The 18,979-nt window shown below is 39.1% G+C and overlaps 1 protein-coding gene across 3 annotated transcripts in view; it reads left to right on the top strand.

Moving 5' to 3' along the window:
* Positions 1-18,943, top strand: part of LOC116674210 (gamma-aminobutyric acid receptor subunit gamma-3) — an 82,981-nt gene extending 64,038 nt beyond the window's left edge. For all 3 annotated transcript variants that reach the window (XM_032506768.1, XM_032506769.1, XM_032506770.1), the window contains 2 exons: positions 13,867-14,063; positions 17,144-18,943. In XM_032506768.1, coding sequence (XP_032362659.1) covers positions 13,867-14,063; positions 17,144-17,425 — 479 coding nt within the window. In that variant the 3' untranslated portion in view covers positions 17,426-18,943. The remainder of the gene's footprint in view (positions 1-13,866; positions 14,064-17,143) is intronic.
* The last annotated feature ends 36 nt before the right edge of the window (positions 18,944-18,979 follow it).

Here is an 18,979-nt window from a genome sequence, read left to right as displayed (position 1 = left end):
GTAGCAGTGGTTGACATAGCAGACAGGGATTAAGGCACACTGCATGTTGTGAGGTTCAACTGTGAAGGTAAAATTAAGTTTCAGCCCGGGAGTTAATGCACAGTGACCCATGACCTGGGAGTGTCTTTCATTTTGGACTAAATTGAATTGTAACCTGATGACACTGGATGAGAAATTACATGAATATCTGGCACTCCATCCAATAGTGGCCGAGGCATTTAAGTCTGGACCAAAGCTGTCTACTGACAAACCAACACACATCTAGCATTGCTAAAATAGATTTAGACAGGTATAAAATTAGAATTAAACAGTGCAGTGTAAGAATTGTAAGAAAAGTAAAGAAATAATCTTGCAGCAGATTATGAAAGCACACAGCTTGTCACAAAAGAAGCCTCACCTCCTTTGCATTGCTAATTGTATTTTGTGCCACAGCAGTGTTCCATGGCTCAGCCACCCTCTACGCCATTTGATCATTTGATATAATCCTAATTAAATTTACTGGTTGATTATTCCATAGCTGGTTTAATTTAATTGAATCTACTTAATATATGTGAGTCAGTGTAATGGCTAAGAGGGGCAGCTAATGATAAAATTAAAATTTGAGGAAGCCTAGCCTACTCAAAATGTAACAACTGAATTATGTCCATTAATTCTGCTACTACTACAGAGTCCTGCTGTCATTGACTTCATATCACTATTTGTCCTGTAAATTCAGCAGTTTCAACAGGTCAGGTCAATGTAGGACTACCAGTAGGGATTTGTCTGGGGTAGCTCTCTTACTCCACTGGTGTAGACTTGATTGTGACTAGGCCCGCAACAATTATTACATAATTGTCTAATTTGCAATTTGTTTACGTATTCGCTTTTTTTTGGTTTAATCGCAATAAATTGCTTACGTTAACTAAGGTCCTAAAGGGTGTGACTGCTGATGGTAACTGTTGATTCTGTTTGGATATGCCAAATTCTAATTAGATTAGTGAATATTGGTTGGACCGTTGAGCTATGCTATGCTAGCGGCAGCTGTCACTTGTTGTCATAGCAACTACAATAATCCTGGTCTTGTAGCTGACTCAAGCCAGAGAAATCTTTTTTTTGCCCATCATAACCACCTCCAACTTTTTTTTTTCTCCAGAAGACTATATATTATTATTACTTAGTTGTTCTATGTCACTATGTTTTATGAAAATAATAAGGCGTGGTGTACTTCATAGGCTGTTATTGCATTATCTAGGTCACATAACACGATATATAACCTAAAGATGCAGCCTGCAATTTATTCAAAATTTGAGTAATACACAAATAAGTATTTTTATATTTGACTGAAAGACAACTATATTGTTAATACCAATTGTTTCTGAGACAATTAATCGCACAGCTTAATTTGGAATTCTTACAGCTCTAATTGTGAGATTGACGATGTAAATTGGAGTAGAAATTAGAACAACAACTTAAAACTTCCACTAGGTTTGACAGGCAGACCTTTTTTCTTGCTCTCTGGCACTTTGGTAATACTTGTTGAAGGAGGTTAGACTTATCGAATTAACTCACTTGACCCTAGAACTCAACCCGGTCCGACCCCTCCAACCTCCAGCCAGCTTCACCCCCATGTCACTTGCACAGAAGCAGCACACACAACTGTAAAGTACTTTAATTCCTCTCAGTCCCACCTGCCCTTCATCAGCCTGCCAGTCAGCCAATATCACAGAAGGTCATCTGGAACGCCTCAGCGGTAATAAAGAAGTTATATTGGACTTCTGTCCGTCCCTTTTTGTTATCAAGCCCAAAGAAAAAAGTTCGCTGATATGGAACAATAAAGTCCTCTAAAGTTGCATTGAATTCAATAATAAGCTAGCATTATTGCTCATGTACAAGCTGGGCCAAATGGAGCATTTCGTCCCGTGCTGTTAATGAAAGCTGATCATAACAAGAGATTGTGTTGTGCGTTCTGCTCAGCTTCCTTTTCGCTGTTAGGTTGATGAAAGTTGACATTGTGACAGTGTTAAGAGACAGAGAGAGACAACAGCAACACAAAGGTTTATTCATTTTCTACAAACACTACAGATATGTGCAGAAATACTATTGATTTCTTGCTTTGCCATAAACTGATTAGATTAGAGTTTTTCTTTACCAAAAGTCTCATAACTAGTAGATTAAGATACACTGGAGAGGTTCTTCTTCATATTATTTGGCTAGGCTGCGGAGGAAAAATCCGAGTCATAGCATCACAGTTATAGCAGCTTGCCACTGCAGCTGTTATTTATTGTGTATCACTCTCCTCACAATGTGTGTGTGCCCGTCTGTCTCTCCATCACTCTGTCAACCTGTCTGTGTGCCTCCCTAGACAACAGCCAAAAGCAGTAAAGGCTTACGGTGTGAGACATGACCAAAGGCAGAGTGTGATCTCTTTTAAACAACAGGTAGCGTAGAGACTCAAGCTGCCCCAGTCTTGATAAACATCCGAACATCCACATCCAGCTCAACAACAAAAAGTAATTTAACCTTTCTTCTCTAGTACATCGCCCCCCGTTTTTCAGGTTGGCCTGAGACTTGATCCCAAAGCTGAAATGAGAGATAAGAGGAAGAAAAGATGGGTACACAAGAGGGACAAAACAGTGGTGTAACGTAAAGTGAAGGCCTCTGGCATGTAGCAGCAGGGAGAAATGTCAGCAGGAGGGAGGAGGACTGATGGTGCCTCCCCCACCCCTTACGACAGTGTGGCAAGCTGCTAACATGTTCCAGGTGGTATTTCCAAAAGGCTGTCACTTAACTGCTTCTACTTCCGCAGCAGGACGTGTGGATATAACGCGGTGGAAGTAGGAGAGTTCCAGTTGATTCCCATTAGACCGCAGTCTCCACAGCTCAGATGGATCTTGACAAAGATACGGGGCGGGTCATTGGTGGGGGAGAAAAAAACACCTTGGGGCACAAGAGCTTGTTTGCTTCGTAATTTAGCACCACAAATCTGGTTAATTCTCCAGGAGTTTGTTAAAGTACAGCAATGACAATGAGTTTGGCTCCAAGAGGCTTTTTAAAAGTCTAAAAAAATCTGCCTACCATGTCTTGTACACCTAGATGAAATATGTGGGGGGGGTTGTTTTGAATATAAAGAGGGTAAAAGACAACTGTAGTTAGTGAATATGCGTGGAAACATCTAGCATCATGGTACACAGGGTATAAATAAATATGACAGTTCACTTAAGGCACCAGTTGTTCACTTAAAAAACGTTTCCCTAAATCTAGCACTGCTGATATTTTTGGTGTTTTGGAAAAATACGGTGAGCTTAGCAGACCCTTTAGCCTGTTCTTTATCTCTGCTTAAGGCTAGCGGCTACAGTTGAATTGTGTGTGGGTAATGTAGGCGGCACCAGGTATTGACAAGGAAGAAAGCAAAGAATAAAAAAGAGTTTTGCTGCGATCAAACTGATATATTTTGAAATCATCCTTTACTTTCGACTGGCACTACAGCATAGGGCGGCTTGAATGTGTATATATTGTTTGGGGCATTTGCTGAAACGAGTGAGTGTGGTTTTTCTAGGGAGGATAGTCTCTATTGGTTTAGCATTTATTCATCTCAAATAATAGGACCTGGCTAGCAGAAAGCACTGGCAACAAAAGAAGCTCATTTCTCATGATGTGGGTGTGGTGGGAAAAACACACTTTAAAACCAAAGGTTTTCCTGTGAGAGCTGTCATTCACACAAATGCCTGTCATTGGTGATATGTCAGCTTGGGTATGAGAGATGACAGTGTTCCTTATGGGAACTCTACCAAAAAGAAGTGCATGAAAGATAGGCTTTAGTATAGAGACATCAGTCCCTCCAACTGTTGGGGAAGAGATGGAGGAATCTAAATCGGTGATGCTTTATTCATCACAGAGACAAACTCGCTATGTGATCGGCCATGTTTTTCTTGGGTCGTAGTCACTACATTCAACAAAATAAAATGAACTTCATACATTGTTATTAAAGTATCAATACGATGAAGTTATCTGCCCTCATGGTCTATGGATATAGCAGCCCGTCTAAAAATACATGGCTGAGTAAATAAATAATAGTGAAGAGTGGACGGACCGCGGGCTGTGTCTCCGTGTAGGGACATCTGACTGATTGTATGCATCGGAGCTTTAAGTCGAGGCCTCTACAGCGTGCGTGAAACACCAGTAATCAGATTAGACGGAAAGTGTCACGTGTAGCATTTTAACCTCAATCACTAGCACATTAATTTGAAAACATCAGCATAATTACCACCAACAAACAAGCTCGCGCCGAGGAGACTGTCAGCTCCGATGTACGCTGCATTTTACTTTGTGTTGATGTGTTGGAAGATGTGCTTCACAGCTCAAAACAGGAACGCCTCCACTTTTGCAAATATTACACGTTTTCATTCCACTTCAACTGTTCTTACTGCATAATTTCAATTTAACATAGCCTACGTTGTCAGAACCCATATAGTCACTGTCATAATGGGCTTCTGTGATCACTAACCATGGTTGTTGCTATTTGAAACAAACTGATACAAATACAAAATACTGATACAAACAATAGTAAAACCCACCCTGTGGTGTGGCCATGAAACTGGCCAAAATGAAGCTAAACATGCTTAGTCATAGCTCAATGTTATAGTCCAAACATGAGGGAAATTACAAATTGCAGTTTTAAAATGGACAAACCCAAATAGGGCTGCTTATATTTATTCTTTGTCCATAAATCTGATTATTTTCATGATTAATTGAATAGTTATTTGATCTATAAAATGTCTTGTTTTTTTACACAACCCAAAATGATTTAGTCTACTGTCACAGAGAAGTGAGGAAATTAAAAAGTACTGACATTTAAAGGTGCGATGCTGGGCAACGTTACTTCTGGTCCACGTTCAAAGTATTTTAAAACAAAACGAGACCAGCTCGCCCCACCAACCACCTCATCCCGTCCCCTCCCCCTCCCTTCTGTGCTTCAGCACACTATAACCCCCACCCCAAACTCCTTCTTGACCATTATTGGCTGGAACGCTGGAACACTGTTTCTGTATGCTTTGTGGTGTAGGTGGGCACAGTTTGGTTTTGTTGCCGTTTCTAGACACTGGACTGTTTTTTACAGTGGGTTCTGGGGACAGGCAGCTTGCTGATAGTGAGGAGATGTTTTTTACAGTGTGTTCTGGGGACAGGCAGCTAGCAGATAGTGAAGAGATGTTTTTTACAGTGTGTTCTGGAGACAGGCAGCTAGCAGATAGTGAAGAGATGTTTTTTACAGTGTGTTATTGGGACAGGCAGCTAGCAGATAGTGAGGAGATGTTAGCGGTTTGTAACAACAAATGTTGTAGCCTCTTGACATTGCTTAGAGCAAGCTGAAATCATAGAATTTTGACGTTTTTCATAAAAATAACTCAAGCCAAATAACCTGTTACCAAAATAGTTGGTGTTTAATTTAATAGTTGATAAATAATCAATTAATCTTTGCTGCTTTAAACCCAATCTAAATGTTGCAGCTTTTTAGTACGAATTGAAAATACAAGTTTAAGGACCGATGAGCCTAGTCATAATAAAACCCATGTAGTCCTGTGACCCAGCCAGTGATCCCTGACTGGTACTCCTAAGTACTATTTATAGACACCATGAACACAAGCTGTGGTTGGTTCCACCTGGTTTACCCCTGGACACATAACAAAGGTCAACATCTGATAGTTGTTAGCATATTGTGGCACTAGGCATCCATGACACTGTTGATGTCTATGGTTGTAAATGAATGTAAAAAAACAATCTGTTCTTTTTTGTGTTTCCCGTGATCACACTCATTATTCTGCACAGGCGTATTCACTCTGTAGATGTTAAGCTCACCTGCACAAATAGGAATCGCCCAGTTGCTATGGCATCATGCCGCGACAATTCCCAGGCAATGAATTAAACTGTACAAAGAAAACTTGTGACCTCAATTTGAAATAGCAGCCCAAACTGTGAGCAGCCGGTGGGTAGCTTGTGATAGGGAAACAAACCCAGACAAAACTGTGTTGTCAGTGCACTTGTTGTTTTCTTGAGATCACACCGTTTACAGTACAATGGGATTTGAACAGGCAGTAAGGTGACAGGTATTAGAAGCAGAGAGTTGTTGTTCATTTACCTAGTTTGGCACTTAAATCTAATGAAAAGGGTGAAAAAGAGAGTCTAGACGAGCCCAAGACCAGAGGAGGTAGCTTGAAATAGAAGGGAGCAACTTGTCTCTATGGAAACCACAGGCAAAAACAGTGGCACACTCTGCCATGAAAGACATGTGGGAGATGAGGATGAAAGAGACAGAGAAGAGACAGGGAGAGAGAGAAAAGGGGCGGAGAGGGAGAGGAGGGGTGAGACGCGCCATGGAGAGAGAGGAGAGGATGAGAGGGAGAGACGGCGGACTTACGAGAATGATGTGCATGTCACAGCTGTAGATATCGATGCCCCCAGTGGGCATTAATGTCACTGGGTTCATCTCGCTTTTAAAGAATTGATTTCATTTCACCCAGCGAGCAAAATATTCTCCTTCAGGACACCATGAGGTGTTAGTTCTTAAATAATGTCAATGGTGACACAATGACACACAAGGTATCTCCAATTAGAATAATTATTTGCCAGTCTGGCAGGTTATTAATAATACCCATAATAGTCACGTTGGTTCCTAAAAAGGACCCGTCTGGATCTGACTACCCTTGACCCCAAAGTCGAGTTAGTTTGATTAGTCTGAACACTGTATCATATAGATAGACACACTGAGGCCTGTACTACAAATAAAGATCAACATGCCCTGGATTTATTTCCATTACCCAGCTTCACCTAACCCTAACAACCGCGGCCCCGCATAACCTTTTTCACAATGGTGGTGCACAACTAGTTCAGTCAACCCAGGGTTTCCCAATCTGGCGTGTCAACATAAAAGAGGTGGTGTTTGAACCATATGACCAATTGCAAACAGACAAGTCTACCAAAGCCGCATATTTTACACAAGAAGAGCAAACGCTAATCCTACAGAAATATGAAGGGTACAGACACGGTTTTACAGGCAAAAAGCAATTCAGTCGCTGCTCCCTAACCCAGGAAGGAAAGCTGGCAAAAATATCTGACGCTGTAAATTACAAGACTTAAAAGGCACAAGAAGATCTGACCACAATTGTGCATTCTAAATACTGTCGTTGTTGTAGTCTGTATATTCTTTAACTTGCAACCCTGGCAGTTAAGTGATCGTGGGAGCAAATAAATAAATCTATATAATAATCTTTATTTTATAATCATCTTTAGTTTTTTTATTTAATAATCTTTATTTTTTGAAAAGTGCTCTATATATATACATATAAACCTACCAATACGTATATTGACAATATACGGCTGCAGAAGCTGACAAAGATACACTACATAATTCCCTCCGCTTAAAATCAATATCTTTCATAACAATAACCATCAGGGAATGTTATGATTTTTATGAGCGCACCTCTCACTGTCTGTGCTACGAGCTCCTCCAGATTTTCAAAGGACGGTGACGCTGGTATCAAGTCTTGATTGGTCAGTAGGCGGTGTTTTTATGATGATTTTATGATTATGACATGCTTTTTTTTATCTCTAATCTCCAACATAACCTGTTAGCTGTTACCACGGTTCAGTGTTACCACCTCAATTTAACCCGGTATCAAGTGATCCACCATCGTGATACACAAAACCCTGGTTTGAACCTGAAGTCACCTCGGTAACCCCAAATCTTGCTTCGTAGTACGGGCCTCAGGTCTCAGGTACGCTTCATGTGTACTCTGGTACGGTTAAACAACATGTTTTGTTGTACCCATACCCAAAACATGGAAGTACACTGCTATTTGGAATGTGACTACATAACCATTTGACTATCAGTCAGCGTGTAGTTTTGAAATACATTGCTCAATACTGCTGGTCTCCTCCAAAATGTGATGTTCGGTCCTTCATTTAGAGAAGTTAAACCAAGGCTCAAAGGGGTTTGGAGGATGCAACATAAAAGAAGGATGCCAGACACAAGGCTAACGATTAACCAACAAGTTTTATTCAGAAATATTCTCAAAAGTAATAACAAAAAGAAACAAAACCACGGCCAAAAGGAACAAAAAGATAGACTGACCTCAACATAGGCCGTCGCTCCCTGAGTCATCCCATAACCAAACACCACCTTTACCTAAAATTAATGCCATAAATAAAACTATGATAAACAGTGTCAAATTGGAACATATTACCACTGCATTTAAGACAGATTACAACTGAGATCAGTTGTGAAAAGGCATTAAAATTGGCATTTACTCAAAAAGAAATCATCTTAAACTGCATATGATAGTGGGATGGGAATGTGGATTCATGTTATGTTGTTCTAGTACACACGCTGGTTACTTGTAGAGCTGGGCAATATGGAGAAAATCAAATATAATGAGAGTTTTGATAAAAAATCACCAATAATGTAAAACAATGGCTTAAGTGGGTAAAGGCAAACAATAAAACAACTAATAAGACTGTACATCCCTTTCCTGGAAGGCAGCCTTTAAAAGACAACACTTGTGACGATATCCAGCCTCATAATCGATGTTGATATTATTTATATTGCCCAGCCCTACTATTCTATGACTTTTTATTACTTTTTTCAACTATACTATATTATACTATGGCTTTTTTTCGACCAACAATACTGATTTTCTATGACTTTTTTCAACATGCTTTACAACGACTTCATGACTTTTTTTCGACATACTATACAATAACTTTTTTTCAACATACTATACTAGCTTCTTTCAGCTCAGACTTCTTGGGAAGGTCAAGCCTTACCTGCACCATAGCTAACAGGAAACAGTTGTGCATGCCCTGATCACAAATCGCCTGGACTATTGTAACTCATTGTACTATGGCCTTGATCAGTCTTCAGCCGATTACAATTAGATCAGAATGCGGCTGCACGCCTGCTGACAGGAAAAAGGCGCTGTGACCACATCACCCCTGTACTGTCGTCTCTCCACTGGCTGCCTGTCGTTTTTAGAATCCATTGTAAGATCCTATTGTTTTTTAAATCTCTTAATGGGCTGGCACCATCATATTTATCTGATATGCTGATTTTGCACACTCCAGTCAGAGTTGCTTTTAGACTGTCCCAGAACCAGACTGAAGAGTAGAGGGGACCGAGCTTTCTCAGTAGCAGGTCCTAAGCTCTGGAACGCTCTCCCTCTCAACATTAGAGCAGCTTCCTCTATTGTTTTAAATCACTTTTAAAAACTAATCTTTTTGCAGTGGCTTTTAACATAAGCTGAGCTGTGACATTTTATTGGTATTGTTTAGAACAAAGTTTTTTTTTTAATCTGTTATCAATCAATTAATACATTAATCAACCAAATTAACATATCAATTAGCAGATAAACCAACCAATTAATCAATAAATTGTATGAATCTCATGAAATCTGTTAGTTTACAAGGACAAAGTGTGAACAACAACTACTAGAATGGAACAATGAAATGTCAGCATCAGGAATAGCTCATTGTGATTAGCTACTGACTCAACAATTTGAGGTTGAAGGATCAAGACCCACGTGAACCTTTACAAGCTTTGCCTATACACCATCAAGATAAAATGAAGGCTAAAGACTCATGAAGATTAAAGGTTGAGAGTTCAATCTTTCTGAGGTGTAGTTCATTTTCAAAGTCAAAAACTGGAAGGGTAAAGTCACATACTCAAGAAAGTGGTGCAGTGTATCAGATCAGATAGCTTAGACTGATGGAACGCTGGTTGGAAGCACAATGGTCGTGAGTTCAATACCCATGAGATCTACTTCCTTAGGATGTTTAACACCCAGAAACACTAAGTCTTTCACCAAGGAGACATAGAAAATTTCTTTCTTTCCTAAATGAAACACTCCCGTTCGTCTTAAATATGTACTGCAACCACAGGAGGTGGCGGCAGAGGTGGTGGCTGAGTCGAATAAGCAGCAGCCCGACACCCAGTAAATCCCAGTTCAAATCCAGTGTGTGGCTCTCAGTAGTTAACCCACATGCCGCCCTTCGGGCGGCATGTGGGTTAACTAGTCAAGACAGTTGGGGGTATCCTGGTGGCAGTCAGGGAGCAGCTAAGTACTCCGACTGCCCCAAAAGATTTCCCCAAGTGTCTTCACCCCTATGCCGCCCCTTTGGGGCGGCATAGGGGTATACGGGCCCACACAACCCCGAAGGGGTTGTGTGGGCCTTACCTTTTGCCAACTGGAACCATAAATTTTTTTTCTAAGTGTCATAAGGACAACCTGGGACTTTCACCCAGGAGACTGGGGTTCATGTCCCACATGTCATGGTTAAGTACTTTCCTAATCCCAACTGTCATCTTTATGGAGCCTCAGACAGTTAAGTTTCAGAATGTATTTTTCAATATCATCTTTAGACAATTACGTTTTGGAGTGTGATTTCTATGACACCATACAATGTATGGCTTATGTTTTTGTGTTAAACCTTATCATAAAGTGCATCCTGTGGGTTTTGAACTCCCAACCATTGCTTTTCCAGCCAGCATTCCATCACACTGAGCTATCTGTCCTGATACTCTTACTTGGTTCGAAGTTGTACTTATCGTTCACATTTCAGAGAACAGCCGTTGGAAAACAATCAAGACAGATGTGGTTATTGATCCTTCAACCTCAGATTGTTGAGTCAGTGTCTTATTTTAGTTTCCATTTAATTTTATGTTTTGATTATATTATGTGTTGTTCACACTTTGTCCGTGCAGACTTGAGTAATTGGTTGATTAAATTTGCTAATTGATCTGTTAATTGGTTGATTAATGTATCAATTGTATCAAACAAAACAATCACAAAAAGTCATAGTATAGCATATCAAAAACATTTACAAAAAGTTACACAGCTGTTACAGAGCATGACACAGTAAGGGAGAAGTGGACCAAGAGGGTTGAGGACATCCAACAGAAGGTGCAGGAGGTGCTGAGTCAGTGCCAAGGCAACTCGTCCTGAACATGGACCAGCAGAGAGGACGTCCGGTAACAAGCTGTACGCTCAGCTGTGGACCAATAAAAAAAAGACTATATATACATATATGTATAAAACCAATGCAATGCTTTCATTTGTACACTTATTGAGCTGCATCTGATATTCTTAGGGGACCATTTTAGTTATTTGTGTGTTCAAAAAGTCATAATATAGTATATTGAAAAAAAACTTATAGTATAGCATGTCCAAAAAAGTTATAAAAAGGGTTAATTTAGTATGTCCAAAAAAGTAAGAGTATAGCATGTCCAAAAAAGTTATAAAAAGTCATAATATAGCATGTCGAAAAAAGTCATAGTATAGTATGTCGAAAAAAAGTCATAGTATAGCATGTCAAAAAAGTCATAGTATATTATGTCGAAAAGAGTCTTAGAATAGCATGTAGAAAAAATTGAGTTTAGTATGTCCAAAAAAGTCATAGTATAGTATGTCCAAAAAACAAGTATTAGATAGTATGACGACAAAAAAGTCATAGTAAAGCATGTCAAAAAAGTCATAGTATAGCATGTCAAAAAAGTCATAGTGATAGCATGTCAAAAAAGTCATAGTATAGCATGTCAAAAAGTTTATAGTATAGTATGTCAAAAAAAATCATGTAGGATAGGTATGCGAAAAGAGTCATAGTAAGTATGTCGAAAAAATTGATGTTTAGTATGTCCAAAAAAGTCATGTATAGTATGTCGAAAAAAAGATAGTATGCATGTAGAAAAAAGTCATTAGTATATTGTCCAAAAAAAAGTCATAGTAAGTATGTCCAAAAAAAGTCATTGTATAGTATGTCCAAAAAAGTCAGAATAGCATTCAAAAAGTCATAGTATTCATGTCAAAAAAGTCATAGATAACCATCTCAAAAAAGTCATAGTATAGCATGTCAAAAAAGTCATAGAATACCATCTCAAAAAAGTCATAGTAGCATGTCGAAAAAAGTCATAGTATGTCGAAAAATCAGGTATAGTATGTTGGAAAGAGTCACAAAAAGTTAGTATAGTATGTCGAAAAAAGTCATAGTATAGCATGTAGAAAAAAGTCAAAAAGACATAGGATAGTATGTCGAAAAAAGTCATAGTATAGCATGTCGAAAAAAGTCAGATAGCATGTAAAGTCATAGTAGATGTCAAAAAAAAGTCATAGAATACCATCTCAAAAAAGTCATAGTATAGCATGTCGAAAAAAGTCATAGTATGTCGAAAAACTCAAGGTATAGTATGTTGGAAAGAGTCACAAAAAGTCATAGTATAGTATGTCGAAAAAAGTCATAGTATAGTATGTCGAAAAAAGTCATAGTATAGTATGTCGAAAAAAGTCATAATATAGCATGTAGAAAAAAGTCATAGTATAGTATGTCAAAAAAACTTCATAGTATAGTATGTAGAAAGAAAGCACATAAAGTCATAGTATAGAATGTCGAAAACTCAAGGTATAGTATGTTGGAAAGAGTCACAAAAAGTCATAGCATAGTATGTCGAAAAAAGTCTTGAAAAGTCATGGTATAGCATGTCGAAAAAGTAATAGTATAGTATCTCGAAAAAGCACTAAAAATTAATAGTATAATATGTTGGGAAAAAAAGTCATAGTATGTTGAAAAGAATTCACAAAAAGTCATAGTATAGTATGTTGAAATAAGTCATAAGTCATAGTAAAGTATGTCGAAAAACATTCATAAAATGTCGTAGTATAGTAGGTCCGAAAAGTCAGGGTATAGTATGTTAAAAAAAGTCATACAAAAGTAATAGTATAACATGTTAAAAACAATCACAAAAAGTTACACAGCTGTTACAGAGCATGACACAGTAAGGGAGAAGTGGACCAAGAGGGTTGAGGACATCCAACAGAAGGTGCAGGAGGTGCTGAGTCAGTGCCAAGGCAACTCGTCCTGAACATGGACCAGCAGAGAGGACGTCCGGGAACAAGCTGTACGCTCAGCTGTGGACCAATGATAAAAGACAAAATATGTTATAATGTATATATTCCTAAACAAAACCAAATTTTCATTTTCAAATTTTCATTTTTACACTTATTGAGCTGCACTTGATATTCTTAGGGCACCAGTTTAGTCATTTGTGTGTTGAAAAAGTCACAAAAAGTCATAACATAGTATGTCAAAAAAACACTGGGTATAGTATGTCGGAAAAGTCTAAAAGTCATGGTATAGCACATTGAAAACAGTCATAGTATAGCATGTCCAAAAAAAGTCACAGCATAGCATGTCCAACAAAGTCATAAAAAGTCGTAGTTCAGTATGTCAAAAAAAGTCATAGTATAGTATGTCGTAAGAAAGCACAAAAAGTTATGGTATGTCGAAAAAACTCAGGGTATAGGATGTTGGAAAGTGTCACAAAAAGTCCTAGTATAGCATGTCAAAAAAAATCATAGTATAGTATGTCAAAAAAAATCATAGTATAGTATGTCGAAAACAGTCATAGTATAGCATGTCAAAAAAAGTCAAAAATTCATGTTATAGCATTCGGAAAAGTCATAGTTTAGTATCTCGAAAAAGCACAAAAAGTCATAGTATAATATGTCGAAAAGAAAGTCATAGTATAGTATGTTGAAAAACATTAACAAAATGTCATAGTATAGTATGTCCAAAAAGTCAGGGTATAGCATGTTAAAAAAAAGTCATTAAATTATGTCAAAAAAGTCATAGTAACTATTCTGCTTCACTACACTCAAAGCAAATCCTTACAGCAGCTGTTTAGAAGACAGTATTGATGAAAGAATGGGGACATCTACCAATTTTTAATGGTGATTAATAGCCCTCTGCCCACATGTTATATAATCACAGCTTCCACAAGCAGTCTCAGTAAATGAATAAAGTATTGCTCCTGCATTCCTTATACATGTATTATTATCTTTTTTCTAGGCATCACCACAGTGCTAACAATGACCACCCTGAGCACAGTTGCCAGGAACTCGCTACCTAGAGTGTCCTACGTGACGGCCATGGACTTGTTCGTCACAGTCTGTTTCCTGTTTGTCTTCGCTGCCATGATAGAGTACGCCATGCTCAACTACTACTCCTACAGTATACGCAGACCTCCTGTCAAGACGCAGAGAATGGTAAGCCTTTGGTGAAAGTGTGAGGCTGTGTATTAGCGTATTAGCTCTGCATTTGTTTTGTCTTGCATGCCGACATCCACCTCCACTACCGCTGCACTACCAGAATGTGGTTTGTTGGTTTTCTGTAGACTTTGTGGTTATGGGAATCTGCATCGCCAGCTCCTTTTCATGATGTAAGCCTGTGTGAGTGCAGAGTGTTTGCAGTTATGCAGTTTGGCTGATTGTCGTCTCCTCCTGTAAGGTTAATTATTATTAGCTTTGTGTTAACTCAATATTATCATGTTCATTTTGACAGCCCTAGTAATATAATAATAAAAGTAAGTACACTTCTCACTCAAAGCAACCACAAAGACACACAAAAAGACTGAAAGCAACCACAAAGAGACTCAAAACTAGTAGACATTCGGTCTGGGTGTCTTGCTCCTAAGCATCACGGGTGGGGGGCGATTTTCATGTCTGTTGTGTCCATTATTTCGTAATCTGTCCATGTGTATTATGACTGTATTAATAATGATCTCATTAGTTAAAGGGCTGTAGGTTAATGCGTGTCAAAGCAACCTTGGAGGCTGTGAAGACCCCGGGGCACCCATGAGATCACTGCCAATAATTGGGATGTAGCTGTGAAAGAAAGAAAAACAATGCATTAAAATCTGGTCATAGTCACTTTTGTGCCACCTGATGAGCCAATCAAATATAAGTATACATATACATAAATATGTATGTTTACGTACAGTATATATGTATGTGTATGTATATATGTAGAAGTATATATATGTGTGTGTGTGTGTACAATATGTGTGTGTATGTATACATACATACACCAGTTCCAGTTTCCAGTTGTCAGGTGTATATGTATATATATATGTATGTTTATGTATATATATGTATGTGTATGTATATATATATATATATATATATACACACTATATGTATCAGAGGTGTCAAGTAAATTAAAAATACTTTGTTACTTCACTTAAGTAGAAATTTTGGGTATCTATACTTTAATGGAGTCATTTTACAGACTTTTTACTTATACTTCTTACATGTTCACACAATTATCTGTACTTCATACTCCTTACATTTTAAAAATAGCCTCGTTACTCCTGTTTCAGTTCAGCTTGTTTTTATTCCGGCTTTTCGTAAAAAAAACCCCCAAAAATAGACAAAAACCTATCCAGATCAATTGCACCATCCGGATAGAATGAATTTGTTTGTGGTTGGATGAGAAGTATAAACATATACCATTCCGACACCCTACTGGTTTGTACCATCGCACCTGCACATGACACAAATCAGGTCACACTCCAACAAGGAAATAGCAGCCGTATGTAGCCTAGTACAGAGATGTCCGTGGCAGAGACTCAAAAGAACTCGAGCAAAGTGTCCCAACTAAGCACCAGCGAGGAGGTTGGTAGCCAGGACTACCAGCCAAGCCTTCTACATGCTTGGCCGTACCTGGAAGAATTGTTAATGGCAGCGGCACACATCTACTAAGACTGAGTCAGCCCCTCTTTCTGTCAGTTCTCTCTCTCTCCAGATCCCCTCCCTCTTCATTATTTTCCTCCCAGTGTATGGTAGTTCTGCTGAATGTGTCTCAGGGCTAAAAGGACTGTCAGCTCGGGATGAACAATTAAGTTGTGCAACATACAGTCCCCTCCTCTGCATTTCTGGCTCTGTGCTGTATTTTAGCCTAGTCCGTCTGTGGGGAAGCCTCATATTCCCTCCCCCAACTAGCCGTGTGGCCCCTTTGTGCCGCCCACCCAGTCAATTCTGTTACTCCAAAAAACACATCTAACTCTCTTCTCTCGCCCTCTCTCACGGAGTAGAGGACTGGAAATCTGTGTGAAGATTTTACCCCAATCAGGTTGTCCCACACAATTTTATACACATCAGGGAGGAAGTCACATAAGGAATTTTCCTCAGGAGGTACTTATTCAGCAGTCCGGTCTAAAATTCAGGCTATTGATTACTATAAAAATAATAAAAAATATGGTATTACAATGATTCATGTTATGTTGTATCATACTGTATGTGGACTTTTTTTTTTTTAATCAGTAAAGATATTACTTTCAAATTTGCTTTGTTTAAACATAAGTATTGTATTTGAACATATTCAAAAATGTATATCCAAGAGTGAATTTAACTTTTTAAAAACCCTAGTCATCGCTATGCTGTTGGAAAAGCATACTGATTCCCCCAATGCTTTTTGCTGAGCTTTAGTTGTTTGCTAGTGTGTTTTTGTATTCCAATGTCCAGACAAATGAAGAGACAGGTACATTTCTATCCAGTGCATCAATACGGGCATTTGATGGAGTTTTTCTGCAATCTAAAACATTACCAAGTGCGTGTCAGGGCTTTGTGTCTTTATAGACTAAGTCATTTTGCACTTATGATCGATCACAGAGTGTGTGCCACTAGAAGTGCCACAATTGCTTCACTGCAGCTTCAATGGACCAGAATGCAATGCTGGAAAAAGGCATAGCCTTTTTTCTTTCTTCCTCTTTTTTTAAAAGGCACTCAACTTTTCATGAACTAGTCTTACGTAGTTTTACTTTACATTTTCAAAAGCAATGGTACTTATGCTTGACAACAATTAACACCTGAACAGAAGTAAGTTCTGCACGGCAGTCCTCATGATTGAACGGCATTAACCTCTGCCCTCCCTCTCCTGTCAAGCTTTCCTTTCTGGCAGTGCACTTGTGCAGATTTCCAACTCAGAATTCTTTGATAGGCGTCTGTTAACCAGCTGAAATGACAACTGTCACTGGCAGATGTGATCAGCTGTAGCTAGCTAGTCAATCCAATGTTAGCTCCGTGTGTTGGCACCGACTCGTTTTAAAAACAAGAATCCTGTAAAAGTGCTTAGGTATGCACTTGATGGCTACACACATGAGATTGTTCAAAAAGACTGAGGCTAAAGCAAACATGTCCCAGGCCAAAATTCAGCAACTCTACCAGTCAATACATGAAGAAGGCCTGAAAAGAGGAAACATCGTTGTTGTTTTACAGTGTAGTCAGTATTATAGAAGGCCAAAGCTCACCATAACCATAACACTCTCCCTCTCTGTCCTCGCGTACAGGCCTACTCATCCTTCACCATGGGTCACACGCCTCGGTCCATGATGCCCATGGGCAACTCCTTGTTCTGGCAGGACTACGACGACAACTGCCTGTACGAGTGCCTGGACGGGAAAGACTGCCAGAGCTTCTTCTGCTGCTACGAGGAGTGTAAAGAAGGCGGCTGGAGGAGAGGACGCATCCACGTCAACATCGGCGAGCTGGATGCCTACTCTCGGGTTTTCTTCCCCACCTCCTTCCTGCTCTTCAACATAGTCTACTGGGTCAGCTACCTCTACCTCTAGGCGGTCTTGGGCTGTGATCCGCGGGCCCCACTGAAACAGCCACAGTCCCTGCCACTTTGCAAAACTAAACATGGAGGAGAAAATAAAAGGTGGATGCGTTCTTTGGGAATTGTGAAAGACATGCAGCCTCTGGAGGGGTAAAAAGTGCATTTGTGCTAGAGTGCACAGTTTAACAGCCATGATACTTTGAGCAGTGGCACTCCGAGGAGAATACAACGCTCAGCAGTAAAACAACAAGCCGCCAGCATTAACTTGAATGGAAAGGTCCCGGTTATGACTCTCAGAAACCAAACAGACAGCTGTTACTGCAGAGACGTTCGGGGAAAGGGTTGCATTGCTAAGTCTTGGTCATAGAGATGGGGAAGCACCCATAGTGCCTTCTTTAGAAAGGGTGCGGCACTGAGAGACAGCTTCAGAGTTCCCTCCATTATCTTCATTACCTCATCCACCACACCGCCGCATGCTGATCTGTCTATTCTTTAATAAAACAAACCTGGAACACGAACACTGGAAATGTTTAAAACATTCACCATTTATTTTATAGCACAATGGTTTTAGTTGTACTATAGCATTAGTTCTGCTTTCTAATAATAGCAACCTTTTCTTATCATTAATATTAGAATTAGGTGTATTTTCATAGCAAGTCAACTAGCCTGCCCATCAGTTGTTAATTGTTAAATATGAGTTAGTGTCAGGGCCAGTGGTTGTCTGGTAAAATCTAGTTTTTTTAAGTCAGTGAGCTTTTGTTCATGATGCTTTATATCCAAGCGATGCAGTTTACAGTAGATGCCAAGAAGATTTAGGTGTTTCATAATAAATGCTGGGTTACATTCTTACACACAAAATGTAGAATAACTGCATAAATACATACCAATCTAATACTAAACATGCTAATCTCATCCACGGGCATATTACGTGACGGTATGTTACAGTATATGAATAAACAGATTAGGGTTGGGGCAGCGCCGGCTCCAGCTTTTTAAAAGGCAGTTTCACATTTTTTTTTAAACACTTTCATCCTTACAGAATTCTTGTGTCTAATAAGGCTTGTGGATTACCTTGGAAGCATCTCTAAACTATACTATGTTACCCAGTTAACTTTATCCTCAAAACGTCCTTCAACCTTTTGTCTTGATACATTTAATTTCCACAGCACTAACTCCATCAGTACAGCAAGAGTCACGTCAGGCCCCTATTCCAGAGTGAAACTTTCTCAAAAAGTTGAAGTATTCCAAAACGTTTCTAACTCCAAAGAAAGAAATCTCATCAGCATTGGTGTCAATGGAGCGTTCCAGATGTGCACGATGCACACAAAATCCTTGTTGCATTAGTTTTGGCCACTTGAACCGTAAAGCACATATACTGTAAATGGCCTATTGACTTTGCATTTGAGTTGTTCTATCCAGTTTCAGAAGTAGAGTAGCGTGAGTGCATACATTTGGAGTCTTGATGAAAGCCAAATGCAGGACCTGAAGGCACATCTCCCTGTGCCCTGCTGACGATGATCACACGTGCTGTAAAATATACATATATATATATATATATATATATATA

This window comes from Etheostoma spectabile, chromosome 24 (genome assembly GCF_008692095.1).
Source record: "Etheostoma spectabile isolate EspeVRDwgs_2016 chromosome 24, UIUC_Espe_1.0, whole genome shotgun sequence".
NCBI lineage: Eukaryota > Metazoa > Chordata > Actinopteri > Perciformes > Percidae > Etheostoma > Etheostoma spectabile.
The sequence above is the reverse complement of the archived record's forward strand: the minus strand, read 5'-3'. Positions and strand labels throughout refer to the sequence as shown.